Consider the following 22734-nt stretch of genomic DNA (forward strand, 5'->3'; position numbering starts at 1 on the left):
AATACTTGAGATATCCTAAAGCCTTTAATGCAAACTGTGTATTAAGATCAGATACTGTTTTCTGAACCAGATTGGGGTCATTTCCTGTGAGTAAAATGTCATCCACATACACTAGAACATACATCAATGTGCCTTCTTTTTGATACACAAATAGACTAGGATCTGCTAGAGAATGAACAAACCCCCAACCAAGGAATGCTTTCTTAAGTTTATCAAACCAGGTCCTAGGGGCCTGTTTAAGTCCATAAAGAGCTTTGGTCAATCTACAAACATGATGAGGATGTTGTGAATCAACAAATCCTTCAGGTTGAACCATATAGACTTTTTCTTGAAGATCTCCATTAAAAAATGCATTATTAATATCTACCTGCTGGATATCCCATCCAAAACTTACAGCCAAGCTCAAAATAACTCTAATAGTTGGAGATTTAACCACTGGACTGAATGTCTCAAGATAATCTATACCAGGAGTCTGCTGGAATCCTTTAGCAACCAACCTAGCTTTAAATCTTTGTATAGAACCATCAAGATTAGTTTTAACCTTAAACATCTATTTACAACCTACTGGATTCATATCAGAGTTAGCTAGAACAAGCTCCCAGGTCTGATTGAATATCAAAGCATCATACTCAGCCTGCATAGTAGCTTTCCAAGATGGATGAGAGAGTGCTTCTGACACAGTGACTGGTTCTTTAGTATCCAGGGATGAAGAGGTCAGTAGGGCAGTGTTATGGGCTTTGGTTTTTGCTCTAGTTAACATAGGATGTATATTTGTTCCATAAGGTAAAGGTGCTGCTAAAGGCAAGTGAACTGCAAGTGGTATAGTTTCAAAGGAGTTATTAGAGGAGATGGTTACAGGGGACATCAAGGATTCTTCAGTCTTAGAGGTTGTGAACTCAAGTGAAGACAAAGCATTTTTAGAAATTTGGACATCAATAGGCTGAAAGGGTATGGAAGTCTGAAGTGAACTGGACTGAGATGAAACTGGAGAATGTATCCTGGATGATTTGTTCCAATGATCATGTGTTGATTGACATTGTGAGGGTGTAGGTAATATAGGAGCAGAATTAAGTATTGTAGTAGGTACATGCCAGGATGAAATAGTGGGTTGGAATGACTCAGAACTGGATGATATAATAGATGAAACTTGAGCTGAATTGGTAATGTTCTGAAATGGAAAATCTGACTCATCAAACTTGACACTTTAACAAGTATAAATTCTGCCTGAAGGAGCTAAGCACGTATACCCTTTATGATACAGACTATAACCAATGAAAGTACACTTGACAGTGTGAAAGTACATTGCTTGGAATAGACAAACTAGAATACATGGCAAGATCAGTGTATTCTCTACAATTTTTGCCCTTATTGAACGTACAATCTTCATTACAATTATTGAGAGTTGGAGAAATCAAAGGTGATTGTTGAGACAAATCAAGAAGACCTTGATTGGAAGAGTAAGGAAATGAGGCAGAGCTGGTGCTGTGATGTTGAACATTGTGTGAAGAAGACAACGAGGGAGACAAAGCTGCAATGGAAGTAGGACAGACTGGAGTTTGAAGTTGGTACAGACCAGCTTTAAGAACTCCTTGGAGAAAGGTTGCTTTGGAGGATTTGTCCTTAACAACACAATGATCATTGAAAAATTCAACCAAGACATCATTATCTCTAGTTAATTTGGAAACACTAAGTAAATTTTTGGTAATATTAGGAACAAACAAAACATTTCTAAGATACAAATTCCTATGTGAACAGGCTAATATAGCAGAACCAGTATGTGAAATAGTTAGCAACTCACCATTGCCAACCTGAAGCTGTTCTCCTCCTGTGTAATTGGAGCTTGTTGTCAGCTGGGAAAAATCAGAGGTAACATGGTCTGTTGCTCCAGAGTCCATGTACCAAGCAGCATCTCTTACAGTGGATGGTGTGGCTATGTAGTTAATGGCTGCTGGAGTCTGATTGTGTGCCTGATCATAAGTCTGAGACTGAGCCATAGACACCTGATTAGACATATTTGAAGGACCAGCATTAGACAGTAAGCCAATGTTGCTAGAGGAAGTTCCAAGGGTTGTTGAAAATGGAGGTTGTTGATTCTGATAGACATTCTGAAATGGTGGTAACTGGCTCTGAAATGGTGGCAACTGGCCTGTATTGGCAGTTTATGAGTAGTGTTGAGGAGGTATGGAAGGATAAAACCCTCCATGATAAGGTTCAGGTGCTCTTGCAAATCCATGAGGATTAAAATTGTTCCGTAGCATTGAAGAGTTTCCTGAGAAATTAACATCAAACCTATGGTAGCAGTTCAAAGCCAGATGACCAGTTTTACCACACACTTGACAAATAAATCTGTTTCTTCCTCCTACACGACCTCTTCCTCTGCCACCAGAATATCCTCCAGCAAATTGTGAAGTAAAGAATTGATTCTGAGGTGGCATGAACTGATTCTGAGAGGGTGCATTCACTACTGAATTCTGATTAGGTGCAGCGTATGATTGGTTACCAGATTGGTTGAACTTAGAAGATTGTGAGATTGGAGCTAGATCAGTAGAGAATTGTGGTACAGATTGTAACTTCGTCTGTTCATTGTTCGTAGATAGACTAGCAATATTAGCTGAACTGATATGAAATTCATTCTGAACCAAGGAATTCATTGTACTATTAGCTTTCTCCAGCCTAAGTTCTAGCTTCTGTAAAACAATTTGAGCTTCTTGCACAGTTATCGGATCAACCTTAGATTCAAGCCTAGTCGTTATGTTAACAACTGCCGCATCATATTCAGAATCTAAACCATCCAATATGTAATTCAACAACTCTTCATCGGTGATAATAACACCACTAGCAATCAAACTCTCAGCATAACTTTTCATCTTTAGGAAACAAGCATGCATACTTAAACCATCATTTTTCGTGTTTTGCAATAGACTCTTAACATGCAGTGTTTTAGCTTTCGATTCGGTAAGAAATTCTTTTTCCAAGGTCAGCCATATCTCGGTTGCAAACTGATACTTAGAGATCGCAGAAAACATAGACTCTGATATTGAAGATAATAACCAACTCACCAGCAATTTATCAGTTCTTTTCCAAAGTAGATACTCTGAATTAGGTTTTTTGTGAACCTCTGAACTTGAGCTATCCACTTGAACACGAACAAAGGGTGCTGGACATGATACGAGTCCAATGAGGTGTTCTTCGAGTCCATGAGCTCCAACGGCAAACAGAATCTGTGATTTCCAGAAACGGTGGTTATCTCTTGTCAATTTTGGTGAGATTACCGGAAGTGTTGAAGAGGAGAAAGAAGAAGAATTGGAGAAATTGACTGAATCAAAAGAGTGTTTGAGACTTGAATCGTTATTTGCTTTGTCAAAGGAAGAAGAAATTGGTGATGGATCGGCCATTTTCGACGTTGGTCAGTGGCTCTGATACCAAGTTGATTTAGAGAGGAAATGCAAACCTAGTGAGCTGAAAAGAAACAGAGGAAGTGAAGAAGAGGACTGATATTTTCGTTTAGTGAATAACTGTCACTGTTACAAGCCTTTTATAATACAAGGTAAGGGTAAATCAGTAAATCCCAAACTACTTTAATATCCTAATAACCAACAAACTATATCAAGCAAAGCTTCGACTTAGCCAAATTAAATGGTATCAAACGGAGTTATAAATTTTGGAGAAATTTAAATCAATAAAAAATGAGAAAAAACCGAAAAATAAAATAAAATAAGCCAAAGAGTTTAATAATAACATGTTCTTTCCCTTAGGTAAATATCTTAAAAAGTTTAGAATAAAAGGAATTTTAAATTATTAACAAAAAGGTTTAATCTAGACGGAGTTTACGTATACTTCTTTAGTAATTATGGGAAAGATAAACTTGTAATTAAAAAAAATTGATTATTGAGGTCTAATTAATAAGATAAAGTGAGGATCAATCGTAACACTCATAGATTATGCATGATCCCACTCAATGCATTGCACTTAATTGTTGTTTTCCCCTTTAATCAATCTTCATTTTTATAAATTTGATATCCTGTTGGATAGAATTCTATCTCAATACAAACTTTTATCATTTGATTACTCTAAATCAGCCGGTTAAGATTTTCTCAAACTTTTATTAGAATATTTAGTAAATAAATTTCAAAGTGAGTCTGAGTTGCAGAGATCTTATCGTTGACGTCAATGCAATCATTTAACTCTTCACTAGTTCTATGAATCTCATTCAAATTAATACCATAATTCTCATCACAAACAAACATGAAGCTCTTCCCACTACTTCTCTTCTTCTTCTCCCGCTTTCTCCACATTTTGTTCAGCTGGAAATGTAACCTTCTCTTCACCAGGAAATGTGACCTTCGATAAACGCTCTTTGATTATTAATGGACAACGAAAGCTTCTCATTTCTGCTTCTATTCATTACCCTCGGAGCGTCCCTGCGGTTACTCTCTTTCTCTTTCTTTCCTTTTGTAAAGTACAGAGTTTCTAATGGTATGCTACAAACTCATAAAGCTCGAATTATTGTTTATTATCATGTAAAAATTAACTTATATGAACTTAAAATATATTGTGGTTGTTTCTCTTCTTCCCTCTTTTTGGTTTGCTAGGAAGACTATGTAAGATAGAAGAAACTACAGCACAGTACTCATGAGTCATCTTTTTTTACTGTTAAAGTCTTTATTTAGCGGTGTTGTTTTTTTTTTTTTTTTTTTCCTTTTCCAACTTAAACTTGGTGATGATCATTACATGTTTGTTTGTCTGACTAGCTAGCTGATTTTTTAGCTGTTCATGGTTCTTGATTTTATGAAATGTAATTAAATGGAGAATAAATTTGGTATGACGTAGATGTGGGCAGGGCTGGTGCAAATGGCAAAGGAAGGAGGAGCAGATGTTATTGAATCATATGTGTTTTGGAATGGTCATAAGCTTTCTCCAGGCAAAGTGAGTTAAACGAATAGAAAATATTAAATATAGGATATGCATTCTTTGTATTCAACATGGTTAAATTATTAATTTTTTTCTTTTAACTTGGAACTTCAAGTATTATTTCGGGGGACGATTTGACCTAGTCAAGTTTGTGAAGATAGTTCAGGACGCTGGGATGTATATGATTCTGCGAATTGGCCCATTTGTTGCTGCTGAGTATAATTTGGGGCACTTGAATTTTATTTCATGTTTGTTAATATGACCTCTTTCAATTCTGTTTGGTTTTTTTGGAATCTGATCAATGTGTTGATCATATCTTATAGAGGGATACCTGTTTGCTTGCACTACATTCCAGGCAGCTTCTTTCGAACTGATAGTGAGCCTTTCAAGGTAACGAATTGATTTATAGTAAGTAAAGGATTAATCTGTACAATTTAACAATTGTTACAAGTATGAAATTTTACTGATTTTCCCATTTTATACTTGTTGAGCGAGGCTTCAGTTTCACATGAAGAGGTTTATGACAGTCATAGTGGACCTTATGACGAAGGAGAAGTTTTTTGCATCACAAGGAGGTCCCATCATTCTTGCACAGGCATGTTGGTTTCCTAATTCAATTTGACAGTACTCTGCTATGTACAAGTTATAGACATCCTAATTCCACCTTCTAAGCTTACTGCTTCCCAAAATAATTAAAGTTTTTAGGAAAATTTTCTGTCCTTTGACTCTAAAGATCCAAATCAAACTTTGATCATATTTAAGCTCTTTATTTTTTATTTTTTATTGTTTTTGCCTTTGTATAGACATCACATGTTCTGCATATGATCATACTCATATCAGTTCAGGGTGCTTATGATGAAAAAGTTGTTACTTTACATCATAGATAGTGCCAAATTTTTGAAGTCAAGGATCAAACTTGCTTCTCATTAATTTCTGAATTACTTTAACTTTGATGGACCAGAATTGAACAAAATAGAGACAACAACGAGAATAAAATAGCAATAAAACAAATCACAGATAGTAAACAAAGAGAAAATAACATGTACGATTTACCCTGATTTATCCAATATGGGCTACGTCCAGTCGAGTCAATACTATTGCAATACTTCCTCACCTCTCTCGTTTACAATGAATGAATTGTCATATGATTACTATTACACTCATAACAAGAAAAGAAAAAATGTTTATATACTAGATTTAAAGTGACAAAACCTAGTTTTACAAGAATTCATATTCCTAAACTCAAACTCAATAAGGAATTAATAAAATCATACAATGGTTATACATGAAAAAGGCTCAAACCGCCTACGGACTCGAGGGCCCTGCCCCCACGACCCCCGTTCGCACATTGGGGAGCAGGGCCCCCTCTCATTGACCGGGCAACGAGACCTATTAATGTTGAAGTAATCGACAACTCCAACAAGAATCACATTGTTGTGCTAATGTATACAGGATTTTTGTTTATGATTAGTTTTTTAAGGATATTTCATATTTTGTTTTCAATCATATAAAGCTCATTTGGTCTAATGCCTATTTAATTTAAAGTTTTTCTTCTTCCATGTAACTGATAGATTGAGATTGCATTCAATGTCTTTCTTTTATCATAGGTAGAAAATGAATATGGTTGGTATCAAATGAATCACGGAGAACTAGGAAACCGATATGCCGCATGGGCTATGCAGACAGCTCTTTCTCAAAATATAGGGGTACCTTGGATAATGTGCCAACGATACGTTGGTCTTCCAGAATCTGTGGTAAGAGTTTTAAGTAGCTAGTTAAACCATTTTCTAACATTCTCAAATAATTTGAAAACCCAAGCTGAATGGGCTTGTGCTTTGCACAACATATCTCATTTGACATGGCCAAATAAATGAAGTCTGCAAGATATTTTAGTATTTGACATTGATAATAACTTTTTCTAAAACTTCATATGTGCTTCAAACCAAATACATATCCACATGCGTATATACATAGTTAAATTTGCAGTTTTTGTTTCCAATTTTAGGATATTTTGAGTTTCTCATTATATATTATTCTCTTTTAGATCGGATCCTTGTAGTTCTTAAGGATTTACCATTTTATTCCATTAGAGAGTTGGATCCAAACGTGCTATTTTAAATAGTAGTTATTCAGTAACATTTTAGTGTGATGATTTTTTATTTTTATTTTTTATCTTGGAAAGTTCCATAAGAATATATAGTTTATATTGCATTTGTCTAACTTAACAATTTTATAGTACGTGTATACTTTTAATTATTTTAAATACAATCTTACATTTAGCTAAAAGATATCAACTCTTTTTTTCTTTTATCTATGAATATTGCAAATCTAGTAAAAACTTGTTATAGTTGTCTATTAGTGTAATAACAATTTCACATGAACTGGAGTGAAATATGAAAATTAAGAGAAAAGTGTAAACTAAGAACAGAGAGAAAAATGTGCTAGATGATCTTTCATTAACCAACTGAACATTATTTACACAAGAGTAAAGTGCGTGATCATTTGAAATATATTCTGCTGAATGAGCTGCGCACATTAACTAACTACTAAGCTGACTCATCTGACTGCTTGCTTTGAATATTTTATTATGTGTTAAATATTTGACACTTACTGAATCGGCACGAGTACAATATGACATACATGATATGATATGAACAAGAGGGTTTACCATTTTATTTCTTATCATTTGAAACACCAAGCTGAATAGGCTTCTGCTTGACATAAAATATCTTATCTGATATGGCTAACTAAATCAAGTCTACATAGTGTTTGAAATGTATGGCAGATATGAACTTTTCGTAAAACTGCATATATGCTATATGTGATGTTTTGGGTAAAGTTTTAACAAAAAGCTAAAACAGAGAAGAAAACGAGAGAGAGAAACGAGAGCTGAATACTATGTTTCTTTTACCGATACTTTTTCAGTTAATACAAAATTAGCTTCTGTACACTTTTTATAGTGTTTACATAAATGCAACAATACTCTAACTAATACTGTTACATTTCAACTGAAAGTTAAACAGAATAGTAACTAACAGTATTTAACAACTAACAGTATTCCAAATGACACCTTTACCCTTTTACTAACATCTTCCCTCAAACTAAACTTGGGAGGATCAATTTTGCTTCTTTACTAACATCTTCCCTTAAATTGAGCCTGGGAATCTTGAATCAGTTCTACTCAAAAGTTCAGCTGCAAAAAAAAAAAAAACTACTAGCAATCTCTTTCAGAAAAACTCAGACATCAGCTGAATCATTCCTCTGTTTTCCTCTGGTTTCCACTCTTTGTAGGTTCAACAAAATAATTCTCAAAACGGATTCTGGACCAAGTCTTCCTTCTGTATAATACAGATAACTAAACAACCACCTTAAGTAGTCAAATTTATGCATGCAGCTGAGAGCACAGAAAGCAACTTTTCACTTCAATTTTTCCATGCAACTTCAACTTCAACTTCAACTACACAAACTTCAGTCAGTGATGCCATGCAACTTCAACTTTAACTACATAAACTTCAGTCAGTGATGTAACTTTTCCTTTCAATTTTTCCATGCAACTTCAACTTCAACTACACAAACTTCAGTCAGTGATGCCATGCAACTTCAACTTTAACTACATAAACTTCAGTCAGTGATGCAACTTTTCCCTTCAATTTTTCACTTCAATTTTTCAATCTCAAACATACAACTCTAGTCAGACAACAGTTCAAGCTCAAATTACCATTCAGCTTCAATTACAACTACATAAACTTCAGTCACCTATATAAACTTCAGTCAGTAATGCAAAGTGACAATTCCATCTCAACCATACAACTTCAACTTCAACCATACAACTTCAGATTGACAATAGATCAGAAACTCATCGATCACAACCATTAGAAACTCAGAAAAACATACAGACAGAAAAACATACAGACAATTCAGTCAGATAACTGAGATCAGATATCCAACCTTTTCAGATCACAACTATCAGAAACTCAGAATGACATACAGACAATTCAGTCAGATTACAAAAAGCAGATATCAACCTTCATTCTTTTCTCTGTATTTTTTTTTTTCAGTCAGCTTCTACAGCAGCAATTTTATCTGCCATTTTATCATTGTTGGCAGATTTAGCATCTGTATTGCTAGAATAACCAACCACTGTCAATTTGTCCCGAAGAGCCTCAAACTTGGTAGTTGATAATGCTTTGGTGAAAATGTCAGCTTTTTGGTAGTCAGTGGGTACATATTGAACTTTGATATGGTTGGTTGCAACTTGCTCTCGAACATAGTGAGCATCCAATTCTATATGTTTAGTTCTTGCATGAAAAACTAGATTAGAGGCTAAAGATCCAGCACTCTGATTATCATACCAAACGATGGGTGTAGTGTGAAGAACCAGTCCCATTTCAGAAAAAAGACTTCAAACCAGGCTATTTCTGTGGCCCCTTGTGCAAGAGCACGATATTCAACTTCTGTGGAGGATAGAGCTACAACTCTTTGTTTCCTTGAGCTCCACTGAAGCAGATTTGGACTAAGAAATAAACAGCAACCACTTGTAGATCTCCTATCTTGGACACAACCTGACCAGTCAGCATCCGTAAAGTAGTCTAGGTGAAGTCTGCCAATTTTTCGAAATGTAACACCAAAATCCATAGTTCCTTTGATATATCTAAGGAGTCGCTTGCAGGCCTGCCAGTGAAGCTGAGTAGGGGCCTTAAGAAACTGACTTAGCTTATTTACTTAATAAGCAATGTCAGGCCTAGATAATGTCAAATATTGCAGGGCCCCAATTGTGCTTCTATACAATCCTGGTTTGTCAAAACATTCACTATCTTCAAGAGTAAGTTTGTTGCTTGCTGCCATAGGAGTTGAACACTGGTTACAGTCTAGCATTCATGTTTTGACTAAGAGATCTTGAGCATATTTTGCTTGACTCATGTGAATGCTGGAGGTTGTTCTATGTACTTCAAAACCTAGAAAGTAGTTAAGAGACCCTAGAGTTTTCAATGCAAACTCAACTTTCAGTTTTTGAACCATGGTTTCAACCAACTCAGGATCACTTCCTGTTATTAGTATGTCATCCACATAAACAACAGCATACAATGTCTGACCATTCAGTCTATAAACAAACAGACTTGAGTCAGTTATGGAAGACACAAATCCCCATTGAAGGAATGCAGTTTTCAGTTTTTCAAACCAGGCTCTAGGGGCTTGTTTTAACCCATATAAAGCCTTAACCAGCTTACATACATGCAAAGGTTTTTGAGTATCAACAAATCCTATAGGTTGGGTCATGTAGACTGTCTCACTTAACTCACCATTTAAAAAGGCATTATTAATGTCCAACTGCTGAATATCCCAATCATATGTGACAGCAAGGCTCAACACAACTCGAATTGTAGTGATTTAATAACCGAATTGAAGGTTTCAAGATAATCAACTCCAGGGATTTGTTGGAAACCTTTAGCAACTAACCTTGCCTTATACCGTTGGATGGAACCATCTGAATTCTGTTTAACCCGAAAAACCCACTTACAGCCTATTATATTCATGTTAGGTTCAGTAGGGACAAGTTCCCAAGTACTGTTGGACTGTAAGGCATCAAACTCACTTTGCATGGCAGCTTCCAAGAAGGATGGTTGAGAGCTTCATAGACACTAGTAGGTTTAGTTGAATCAGGAGAAGAAGGGGAGACTGTGGAGGAAGCTAACATGGAACTGTGAATTTTGGCTTTAGACCTAGTTAGCATAGGGTGAATGTTGCAAGATTGGGAGTTAAAAGGAAGTTCTACTGTAAGATTTATACCTTTCAATGTATCAACTAAGTGAGATGGATGAGAGGGCTGTGATGATGAAGACTGAAGGTCAAAAGGCAGATCAGCTATCAAATGAATATTTTTACGAGAGGTATCTAAGGAAGGTGAGCTGTTTGGAGACTGGTCAGATTGTGAGGTAGACTTTGTAGGGCTTGGATCAGAAACAGAAAACTGAGTATTTATAGGTGGACTGTGATCCTGATCAGAACAGGGTAAGGAGTGAGTAGATTGTGTAACAGTAGGAGAGGACAGAGGAGGTACAAACTTGGTGTTTCCTGATAAAGGGCAGGAGGTGGACACTGTTGAATGTTGCTGATCACATGTAGGCAAGGCAGTGGGAATAAGAAAAGAATTAGAAAAAGTAGAANATATATATATATATATATATATATATATATTTAATGTTATCTCCTAATTACTACTGTACACACTTACACGAAGAATTTTACAGGTAAGTTCCCCAACCTCAAGAGTTGAAATGGTACCTGAGAATTTGCAAGCTACATGATGGGAAATATTTAGGGAGAAAGTTGAGATTTGGGGACAGGTTGACTTTATGCAAAATGGTCTTGTGGATCATATTGACACAACAAAATTTGCTTCTGACAATCTTTGGTACAATACAAGATAGTCTCACTCTAAAATAAGTTAATAGCATGATTTTATCAGTTATATATATATATTATCAGTTATATATATATATTATCAGTTATATATATATATATATATATATATTTATTTATTTATTTCAAAAGTTGATCTGGGGAGAATAGATGAAGGATGCAGACAACGTATTTTATTCTTCTTATTTCTTAAATATACTATTTTTCTTTTTTGGTCTTACATGTTCAGTGTGTGTTTGCTTTAATTAGCTAGCTTCCTTTTATTTAAATTTTGCAGAGTATTTACAACAGGGCCTAATTCTAGTCCCTGCTTTTTGTTGTGGTTTATTAACTGTCCGCAGTCTTTATTGTGTTAGTGGATTTTCAATAATCATGTTCTCTTTCCACCACAAGATTATGTGATATACTATAAAGTTTTTCAAACTGAAGTTTTTCCATGTTGACAGTATTAATGTTAATAAAGATGAAGAGTTCTTAAAGAAAGGAGCCCGCCCAGTTTTTCAAATTGAATCAAAGGGTCATGCACTCCATGTTTTTGTGAATGGGGAACTTCAAGGTGGTTATTTTTATATTTATTTTCTTGCAAGGTTCTCTTTCAGCTGTATGACTTTAATTTTATCATTTGTTTATTGTTTTTCGTCTATATCAATATTATGAATCAATGATGTGTCTAAAAGTTTTAAGATAAAGTTATTTTGCTCTTCCCTAATTATAAATCATGCCATTTAAAAATTGATGATCTTTTAGTATCTTTGTAAGTCTAGATATATGGTGAAGAGGAGTTCGTAAAAAATAAAAAAAAAAATAAAATAAAAAAGAAAAAAAAAAATTAAAAAAAAAAAACAGTAAGAAAATATGAGTTCGAAATTGACTTTCCAGTTAACGCAAAGACTTACTATGTGTATTATCATAATTCTACAAACTATGTTTTAGATTATATGCATTTCTTTGCTTTGATGATTCAGTGTAGGTTATCAGTTTGTTGACTTTATCTTTCCAAATATTAGGTAGTGCAAACGGCATCAGACACCCATCCCTTTGAAAGCCGGGAATAATGACTAAGCATGACTTTGGGTTTACCGGTGAGTTACTTTTCTTGATATGTAAATGTCAATAATTTTTTTAAGTGTATACCTGATTCTTCAGGAGCATGTCTGCCTTTCTTTCTAACACGGATAACAAAACTGACATGATATTGGAGTTCGAAATGCTTCATATCACTTGCCTGACTGCAAGAATGAAGTATTTAATTCCGCAAGGTACTCTTACGTATTTTCTTTTTGTATGAATTTGTGGACTCACCAGTTCTTTTTCTTTCAAAATCATAATATATAGTTTTGATTGTCCATACGGAACATACTTGATAAGAGACCATACTAAAAATATATTAGGATACATGAAGCATTGTAATTAAATAGTTACAATCTATGGATGCCTTATATACACACAATCTGTAAATATCATTTATATTCTTGAAACGAACAGAATTGGTTAATTTTTATGTACACTTTGTAGCTACATATTTGATAAGGCATTATGAGACTCGTATTCTTTCTTACTTTTGATAAAGTTTAGCTTGAGATCATATTATACTCTGACAATATTATATAATATTATTTAACCTTGTTTGCTGTAACTTGTTCCCATATATAGTGAGCATCTAGCTCAATATGTTTAGTCCTACCATGAAAGACAGGATTGGAGGCAAGTGAACCTGCACTCTGGTTGTCACACCAGATAATAGGAATTTCAATCAACTTAAGACCAATTTCAAAAAAAAGACTGCAGAACCAGGCTATTTCAGTGGACCCTTGTGCAAGAGCCCTATATTCTGCCTCAGTGGAAGAGAGAGCCACAACCTTTTGCTTCCTTGAATTCCACTGAATGAGATTAGACCCGAGAAACACACAGCAGCCACTAGTTGACCTTCTGTCCAGTGGATTGCAGGCCCAATCTGCATCTGTGTAACACTCTAGATTAAACCTATGACTAGGACAGAATTAAAGGCCATAATTGAAGGTGCCTTTAAGATATCTCAGTAGCCTTTTACAGGCCTGCCAGTGCAATTGTGTAGGGGCTTTTAAGAATTGACTAAGCTTATTTACTGAGTAAGAAATGTCAGGTCTGGACAATGTCAAATACTGCAGTGCACCCACTGTACATCTGTAGAGTGCTGGATTTTCAAAAGGTTCACTGCCCTCAAGTGCAAGTTTAGCTCCAGCAGCCATTGGGGTATTACAAGGCTTACAATCAACCATATTTGTTTTAACCAGTAGATCTTTTGCATATTTCTAATGATTCATATGAATTCATGACATATTTCTTGTCACCTCAAAACCAAGAAAATACTTGAGAGATCCTAAAGCCTTTAATGCAAACTGTGTATTAAGATCAGAGACAATTTTCTGAACCAGATTGGAGTCATTTCCTGTGAGTAAAATATCATCCACATACACTAGAACATACATCAATATGCCTTCTTTTTTATACACAAATAGACTAGGATCTGCTAGAGAATGAACAAACCCCCATCCAAGGAATGCTTTCTTGAGTTTATCAAACCAGGCCCTAAGAGCCTGTTTAAGTCCATAAAGAGCTTTGGTCAATCTACAAACATGATGAGGATATTGTGAATGAACAAATCCTTCAGGTGAGTAAAGTGCGTGATCATTTGAAATATATTCTGCTGAATGACTGCGCACATTAACTAACTACAAAGCTGACTCATCTGACTGCTTTCTTTGAATATTTTATTCTAAGTTTTATTCTGTGTCAAATATTTGACACTTACTGAATCGGCACGAGTACAATATGACATACATGATATGATATGAACAAGAGGATTTACCATTTTATTTCTTATCATTTGAAACACCAAGCTGAATAGGCTTGTGCTTGACATAAAATATCTTATCTGATATGGCTAACTAAATCAAGTCTACATAGTGTTTGAAATGTATGACAGATATGAACCTTTCGTAAAACTGCATATATGCTATATAAATGGTCGCAGTTAAGTTTTATTTTAGTTTGTTGATTTTCTCAAAATTTATCCTGGAAAATTCCATAGCAACATATGTTTTATATTGCATTTGTGTAACTTAATAATGTTATAATACTTGCGACAAAGTTTATACTCGTTTTATGCTTTGAATAAATACAATCTTACATTCAGCTAAAAGTTACCATTTTTTTTTCTTTTGATTTTTTGGCAGATAGATACTTGTAATTTATTTTATTGTGACCAATTCACACCTATTTCACAGAACAAGCCCAAAATTTGGACTGAGAATTGGCCTGGATGGTAATGTTGAATTTTGTCTCTGTATCGCCTATGCTTTTTAGAAATCAATTTCAATTTTCGTATGTTACTATGCATCATAATTTTTTGGATTTCTACTAGAGCATAATACAATCAGCACTTTACCTTTTCCAGGTTTCAAGCATTTGGGGGCAACGCGCCTCGTAGACCAGCTGAAGATATTGCTTTTTCTGTTGCTCGCTTTTTCCAAAAAGGTGGCAGTGTACAAAACTACTACATGGTATATTAATTAATCTTCTATTTCATGCAAATGATGCAACATTTGTTTTACTTGTTCCTTACTTGAAGTATTTAGTTGAACAATAGAGTTGAACAATAGACTAATGTTTGAAGAATGTCCATAATTGTTCATTAATTTATTCTTTTATATGGTTTTTCAGTATCATGGTGGAACAAATTTCGGTCGGACGGGAGGACTTTATATGACCACAAGTTATGATTATGATGCACCAATTGATGAATACGGTGAGTTTCTGGTAATTAATATGCCCATGATTCATCTGTTTTGGCACTATGTGTATTCAACTAGTAGTATTCATTATTAATTAAATGGTTTGTTTTTAGGTCTACCAAGAAATCCAAAATGGGAACACCTCAAGGATCTTCATAGAGCTATAAAGTTATGTGAGCAAATAGTGCTGAGTGGTGAGCCAATTAACTTGTCACACGGTCCTTCCCAAGAGGTGATTTAATTAATAGTTTTGTTATTCTGTTATCAAATTTTAATTTTGCTTAACTCCCTTATGCAGTTTGGTTATATTTACACAATAACCATGTTGTTTTGTATAGGCCGATGTGTATACTGATTCTTCAGGAGCATGTGCTGCCTTTCTTTCTAACACGGATAACAAAACTGACATGATAGTGGAGTTTCGAAATGCTTCATATCACTTGCCTGACTGCAAGAATGAAGTATTTAATTCCGCAAAGGTAGCTCTTACNAGTTTGTCCAAATATTTCGATATTTGCCGCATCCCATGTCTATTTTTTATTTTGTGTTTCGATAAACGGGTTACATTGATGTCTCTTATATTTTGATTTATGATGAATTAGATTGATATAAATTACTTAATTTTGCGATACAAATTCTTTTCGGATTTGGGAGGGAAAAGAGTGATGTACAAATGTTTCCCAATCACAGTCATTTCAAAATTAATTAACTTAAAGACAGGCATGGTACCAAACAATTACGTATATGACTGACCACATATATCTCTTAAACGACCAAGACTTTTCCAGAAATGATCGCTTAAACGATCTCAAATCGCTTAAGCAACCAAGTGTCTATTACGAAGCATCGCTTAAGCGATACATAAGATCGCTTAAACGATTACCCATCAGGGCAGATGTTCCTTCTGCCTTGGAAAATATCGCTTAAGCGATCCCGAATCGCTTAAGCGACAAACACTCTTTTAGGAAGAATCTCTTAAGCGATCATAGATCTAGGTAGATATTCATTCTGCCTCGAACAAGATAGCTTAAGCGACCAAGAGTCTTTTATGAAAATCACTATCGCTTAAGCGATACAAATGGATCGCTTAAGCAATCATAGATCTGGGCAGATTCATTCTGCCTCGGACAAGATTGCTTAAGCGATCTCAGATCGCTTAAGCGACCAAGAGTCTTTTACGAAAATTGTTTAAGCGATCATAGATCTAGGCTTCTACCGTGGACTAGATCGCTTAAGCGATTACCGATCGCTTAAGCGACCAGGAGTAAAAGCAAAGAATCGCTTAAGCGATACAAACGCATCACTTAAGCGACCAAAGTAAAAGCAAAGAATCGCTTAAGCGATATAGACGAATCTCTTAAGCGACTGTGTAAATACAGAGGATTGCTTAAGCGATCTTATGTATTCGAATATTATTTATTGTATTTCAGAGCATCGGTTAAGCAATTAACGCTATGCTAAACATATAGGGTTTATGATTCGTTCAGTGGACCATAACCGTTATTATATTTATATTAATCATATAGTTCTTTTACGTCAGTATGAAACATATAAGGTGTAAAATGTTTACGTCTATGCTAAACATATGGGGTTTATGATTCGTTCAGTGGACTATGACCGTTATTATATTTATATTAAACATATAGTTCTTTTACGTCAGTATGAAACATATAAGGTGTAAAATGTTTACGTCTATGCTAAACATATGGGGTTACGATTCGCTCAGTGGACCACGACCGTTATTATATTTATATTAAACATATAGTTCTTTTACGTCAGTATCAAACATATAAGGTGTAGAATGTTTACAATGTGGGCCGAATCATAATAATGAAAGTTTTTAAAATTTGAAATTTATCAAAACACCCCCCCTATTCACCTCGCTTAATCAAAATTCATTAGGGCAAAAAGAGATTTCTCCTGAACCAAAGGGAGACACTGTGATTTTTTTCGATCGAACCTGCAAATTGCACACTAATCCTAAATCAATTTCTTGAACCCTAAACGGAATATAGTCGCGATTTTCGGCGATATAGTCGCTATTTCCGATCGATTTCTTGAATCCTAAACGAATCTGTGCGATTTCCGGTGATACAGTCCACATTTTCGATCGAAACTGCAAACTTTGACACCAAATTCAATCCAAACCATGGCTGACACTCACAATGAGGAGGAAAACCCAACGCCACTTTGATCCTAGATTCTGTGGCGCAAGCATTTCAATGGCTGCTGCGGTGGATCATCCGATCAGTGAAAGTGTCCACAGCAAGGAAGCCGATGACGGCACAAGAAAAGGAGAATCGGCAAACGTTCTGAAGACAAGGAGTCAGCAAGAATTCAGGCCAGGATGAAGTCCACGAGAATTCAGGCCATGAGGAGTCGTCCAAGGATTCAGGCGACGAGGAGGAGGCCGGCGAGAATGCAGGCGACGAGGAGGCCGAGAAGAAAAGGTAGTATTTGTTTTGGGAATATTGCTTGTACTGTCGCTTAAGCGATCATTGTTCGCTTAACCTTAATCCTTTTATTTATGATCGCTTAAGTGATTCTTTCAGTTTACTCTTGGTCGCTTAAGCGTATTTTAGATCGCTTAAGCATCTTGCACGAGGCAAGTCAGATCTCTTAAGAAATCTGAAATCGCTTAACGACTACGTGGTAATTTTTTGTTGCTGATATTTTGTTTATTAGTTGTTTGGTTTATTTTTGTTGCTGACATTTTGTTTATATCGATTGTGCAGATTGTGCGGACCGTAAACTTTAGAGACTATGAGTTAGAGCTTATAAGTGATAAGGTACCCTACTTCCCTGCAAGGGGTAGGTGAGGTCGAGTTGGGATGTTTTTGACAAATAGGGAGACATTTTAGCTGGAATGAGGCATGGTGCAGATATTTCCGTCGCACTTGTTTCGGTCAGTTTTTTAAGAATCGGAACAAATTGGAAAAAGGCATTTTTGGCCGGCAGGGAGTGCATTACATGCTGCTGCACTCAGTAAAATGCAATAAAAAAAAAAAATGTGGTTCGTGTGAACGGAAAGCCACTAGTCGTTTGGGATGATGGATATGTCTTGGTGACGGGCTTAGATGCGGGGAAGTGCTAGATAAGGCAGAGGCAGACGCAATAAGGACGAGTCCGGAGCCAAAGGTTTTCGTAAGAAGGTTTTGCAGGGGCAAAGTCTATTACAGGACAGGTTTTGAGAAGAGGCTACAAACAGTTTGGTTTAATGATGGAGAGAGATAAATGTGGCTTGCTATTGTTTTTACATTCAATCTTATTGGCTGTTGACTCAACAAAAGCTATTGAGAATGATTGGTTTGTTGTTTGCAAGCGACTGAGTTCTTTATTCTTATCCGTGGGCACGGATATCATTGAGCGAACCATCAACAACCCTGAAAAACCAGACATGGCGTTAAAGCAGGCCCAATGGGTGGAAAGGAAAAACCAAGCACGTACTTTGTTTGGCTTCCCATGGGCAATGCAGGTCAATATTAATAGCTTTTTTGTTATATTTTTTATAATATATGTGTTTTTAATTATGATATGGCTGTTTTTTTACAATGTAGGCTTGGATGTACGAGCCACCTATCTTAGCTAAGGCGGGGGGAGAGCAACAGTTTGGTGATGTGCAACGCAATTTCCTAGGATGTTGCGGTGGCATGTCGAGTGTACCCATTGGACTACGACCAAATAGACATTAAGATTGAAGCAACTAGGGTAAATTAAAGGATTAAGCTTTTGAATATGCTTTGCTTTAAAATGTCGCTTCAATCTGATTGATTTTGTTTCTTCTTGTAGGGAGTTCGTCTTTTCCGTTTCTCACCGCTACTGGGGATGAAGCAAAGGGGACTATGTCACATCTTTCAAAGCATTGGAGGATGAAAGGGATGAACGGATAACCACTGATGCGGACCTAAAAGGGGTCACGCATGTGATGGCAGTGTTCAGGCCATGCTTGACAACGGGGTTGATGTCGAGGATGATGAACTCCAATGCGGAGGCCCGAAGATGGGAGGAGAAGAGCGAGGAAGAGGTTCGTATGCCTCAACAAACCTTACCAACAAGTACCGGCTTTGCCGAGACATCAGCGTCGGGAGAATAAGGTGGTTGACCTCATAACAGCCCTGTTTGAAGTTTTACAACAGCCGTTTATGACAGGTTTGACAGTTGGAAGACGCATGAAAAGGTGAGGAGAAAGTAATAAGCTGCAGAGAAGTTGGTACAGTGGAGGAGGAAGTTGGTACAATGGAAGAGGAATTTGGTGAGAATTAAAGGCGTTTGAAGTGCAAACTAGGCTGAAAGAGATAGCTAAAGAGCAAGTTTGTGAAATCGCCTTACATCGTATTGCCACACAGGTAAAGAAAGAAGAAAATTTAAGAAACAATGGAGAAGAACCAAAATGGAGAGGTTAGGAGGTTGGTGAGGAAGTGGGCCGTGAAAATGGAGGAGGGCGAGGTGGGAGGCGAGAGCGGGGATGTAAAAATGGAGAAAGGGGGAGGAAGTGGGCAAGCGAAAATGGACTCAATGTCGATTTGTATAGCCAATAGAGGAAAAGAAAAAACTCTTCTATGCCTATTACAATGGATTAGGGTAATGCCCATATAAAGTGTAAGACATGGGATTATCCCCGGAATGGTTTGAAAAGTTGTTGATGATGGGCACGTGGCTTGAGGACTCGATGAGTTATTTTCGCTTATTTTCCTTATTTTTTGCCTTGTTTTCCATACTTATCTGGTTGTTTTTATTTGATGCAGCACTCGTGAGATATTGGCACTGACAGGCTACACACAGACTACTGATGGTGATCTATTTATCCCGACTGTGCCATCACCGATGTGGCATTTGGCCAAACACTTATTTCGGCATATCGCACTTTAATTAAAAATGTCGTTGCTAGTGGTGCAACAAAGGACCACGCGAAACATTGGCCCACAACAGTTGAACTGCATCCCTGATTTTTCATTTTGATGACAATTAATACTATATACGGGGGGATTGGCCCAAATTGGCCACGGCTGGCCCTTTGTTAAAAGAGTGTACTACATCATTCTCGTCAAACAGAGCACTGGATAGCAGTCGTCGCGCATCTAAAGGAGGGGTTTGTGAAGATCCTTGACTGCAACCCAACTATTTGTCGGACAACAGTTGGAGTCAGTTCGAAGACCACTATCTAGGTTGTTCCCCTCGGCTGTTGCATAACGCGGATGTTTGGGCACTTGGGTGATCAAGTACTAACCGGAAAGTGCCAAGTAAGCGCTCCCCGGCCAATAAATAGTCAAGGGTAAATTTTGTATAAAACTAACTTACATAATACAATTGTTTTATAAGTTTATTCGAATAATACTAATGTCTTCTCCTATTATAGTGCTAATATGGGGCATATGCTTTGAAATTTATTGAGTTCGACATAGCCAACACCCGATGATGACTTGAATGATGAAACAATGAGAGACTTGTCAAGGGGCTGGGCTTCGACTGCTTCCATGGGCATGGATCCGTTTTGAGTGACCACAACCCATCAAAAGGTATGAAGTTGGACCTTTGAATTTTGTAGTTTGTGATGTTGATGTTGATACTTGTGTTGTGGTGCTGATGCTGTAGGTGTCATGCTTATATGGGCTTACCGAAAGAGACGGACTGAGTGAACTTCTCACACTACCCACTCTTTAACTTTTTTATGTGTTTTTTTTTTTATTTACAAAGTGACATGTTGCTGGTGTGTGCCGAATAATTTTGGAGTGTTCCTATCAAACAATGAGAGAAACTTCTCAAAGCTGTTTGGGCAAAGGAAGCATCTGCAATAAAGGCTATTGGGAGCATGTACCAACAATGATCTCAGACAGGTTCTGGCAAGCAAAATTCGAAAATTTTCTCAAAGGCTGGTTTGGCAGAAAGAGGCACTGCATAAAGGGATTGTGCAAAAGGGTAATTGCATTAAAGTCTTTGGCATCAAAAAGTAAATTAAAGGCAGTGTATCGAAATTCTCAAGTCCAGATCGTTGTGCTGTGGCTCTTCTTGCGCAGCCCAAAAGCCTTGTGCCTGCAGATCATTGTAACGAATTGGATCTAACATTTGGGAAATATTTTTGTTTGTCCATATCAGATATCTCATTAGCAGTTTGAATTACTATGTATGGTGTGACATTTGCTCACCCAGTTGGATAATATTTTTAGCGTTTTGTTTCATTTTTGTGTACACTACAACGTGTGATGTACTGGTGTGATATATTTGATTCACCACAGTTGAGGCTAATGGTTAGCGCTACTTTAAAACTTGAAAAATAATTTAGTTGTAAGACGAGTTAACAGACAAATTGTCAGTATCAGTTTTAGAAGAATTGTCATAATATTGATAAAATAACATGGAGTTGATGAGTGAAGATTATAGAAATTTTCAGAAGGTCCCATTAAAAGTTTCAATTACGACACCATTTAAAATTTGTAAGTGTCATGCAAAACACCTACTGATCAAAATGCACTTAATATTTAGTTACTATTTTATGCTAATTGGGTGCTGCATTATATCTTACTCCTTTGCATAGTGTGCCCTCCAGATGTTGGACCATATTGCTTTTTAATTATTGTTAAGACAGTCGATAGATGCTATGATTGATATGGTATCTGAAGTGCCACCATTTTCAGTGGACTGGAAGCTTCTCTTTCCTGCCATTCAATCTTATCTGAGGAGGTGTTGGAATGTTGGGAAAATTGTATTAATCGATATTTAATTAGTCTTTAGAATTTTGAAATTCTTACCTCTTTCCTTGTTCATAATTTTCCACATAGGATTGGAAGGAGAGAGCCTAGTTATATACAAGCCAAATTGTGTAAAATGGGTATCAACTACGGAGCCACCAAAAAATCAGACTTTGACATGGTACAAGGTAACTTCTTCTGAAAAATATTCATGTTTTCATCTCACATTATATATAAACAGATTTTTTAATTAGAATTATTGTTGAGCAACCACCCGGGGACGATCCTATTGGTATAGATATGCTTGAGATGGGAAAAGGTCTAGCTTGGTTAAATGGAGAAGATATTGGCCCGTAGAAAGCCGTCTTGATTATCAGTGTGTTCAAGAATGTGATTATAGAGGCACGTTTTTTCAAGCAAAGAGGAATTCATGCGTTAATTGTTTGTTTCTCACCATCAATTATGAGCCACCACCTTTTTTAAAATGCTCAAGAGAAGTATATATAATTGGTTAATAAAAGAGTCATTGCCAAAGGTCTAGACAATGGTTTCAATCGTCACTCTTAAACCGTATCCATATCATATGGATTGAGCAGGTACTATATTCCACGGTCTTGGTTCAAGCCATCTGGAAAAGTTCTAGTTATTTTCGAGGAGAAAGGTGGAGATCCAACAAAAATTAAGTTTTCAAAACGTAAAATCTCAGGTATGTGTGCCCTTGTTGGCGAAGATTACCCCTTGGCAACTGTGAATCTCAAGTGCCCCAAGAACAGTAGCATTTTGCCAGTTTTGGAAATCCTAAAGGAACATGCGGGTCCTATAGGACGGGCGATTGTCATGATGATCCTACTTCTGCTTCTGTGGTTGAGATGGCGCAATACCTAACATGGAGAAAATTTAGCTACGGGGCCATCCCAAGTTTCCATTTAATAAAATGGTCTTGA

At 36.4% G+C, this 22734-nt stretch overlaps 1 protein-coding gene across 1 annotated transcript; it reads left to right on the top strand.

Annotated features, from left to right (window-relative positions):
- The first annotated feature begins 3739 nt into the window (after positions 1 to 3739).
- Positions 3740 to 22734, top strand: LOC116109095 (beta-galactosidase 3-like). The gene is given in 22 exon segments (XM_031395341.1): positions 3740 to 3755; positions 4305 to 4426; positions 4831 to 4926; positions 5027 to 5139; positions 5235 to 5301; positions 5414 to 5506; positions 6519 to 6665; positions 14547 to 14635; positions 14768 to 14873; positions 15034 to 15118; positions 15218 to 15336; positions 15443 to 15583; positions 17840 to 17893; positions 18662 to 18716; positions 18894 to 18948; positions 19037 to 19128; positions 21881 to 21979; positions 22047 to 22127; positions 22130 to 22235; positions 22326 to 22337; positions 22387 to 22562; positions 22565 to 22734. Coding segments are annotated over 22 exon segments (2094 nt in total).

This window comes from Pistacia vera, unplaced genomic scaffold (assembly GCF_008641045.1).
Source record: "Pistacia vera cultivar Batoury unplaced genomic scaffold, PisVer_v2 Contig571, whole genome shotgun sequence".
Taxonomy (NCBI): Eukaryota; Viridiplantae; Streptophyta; class Magnoliopsida; order Sapindales; family Anacardiaceae; genus Pistacia; species Pistacia vera.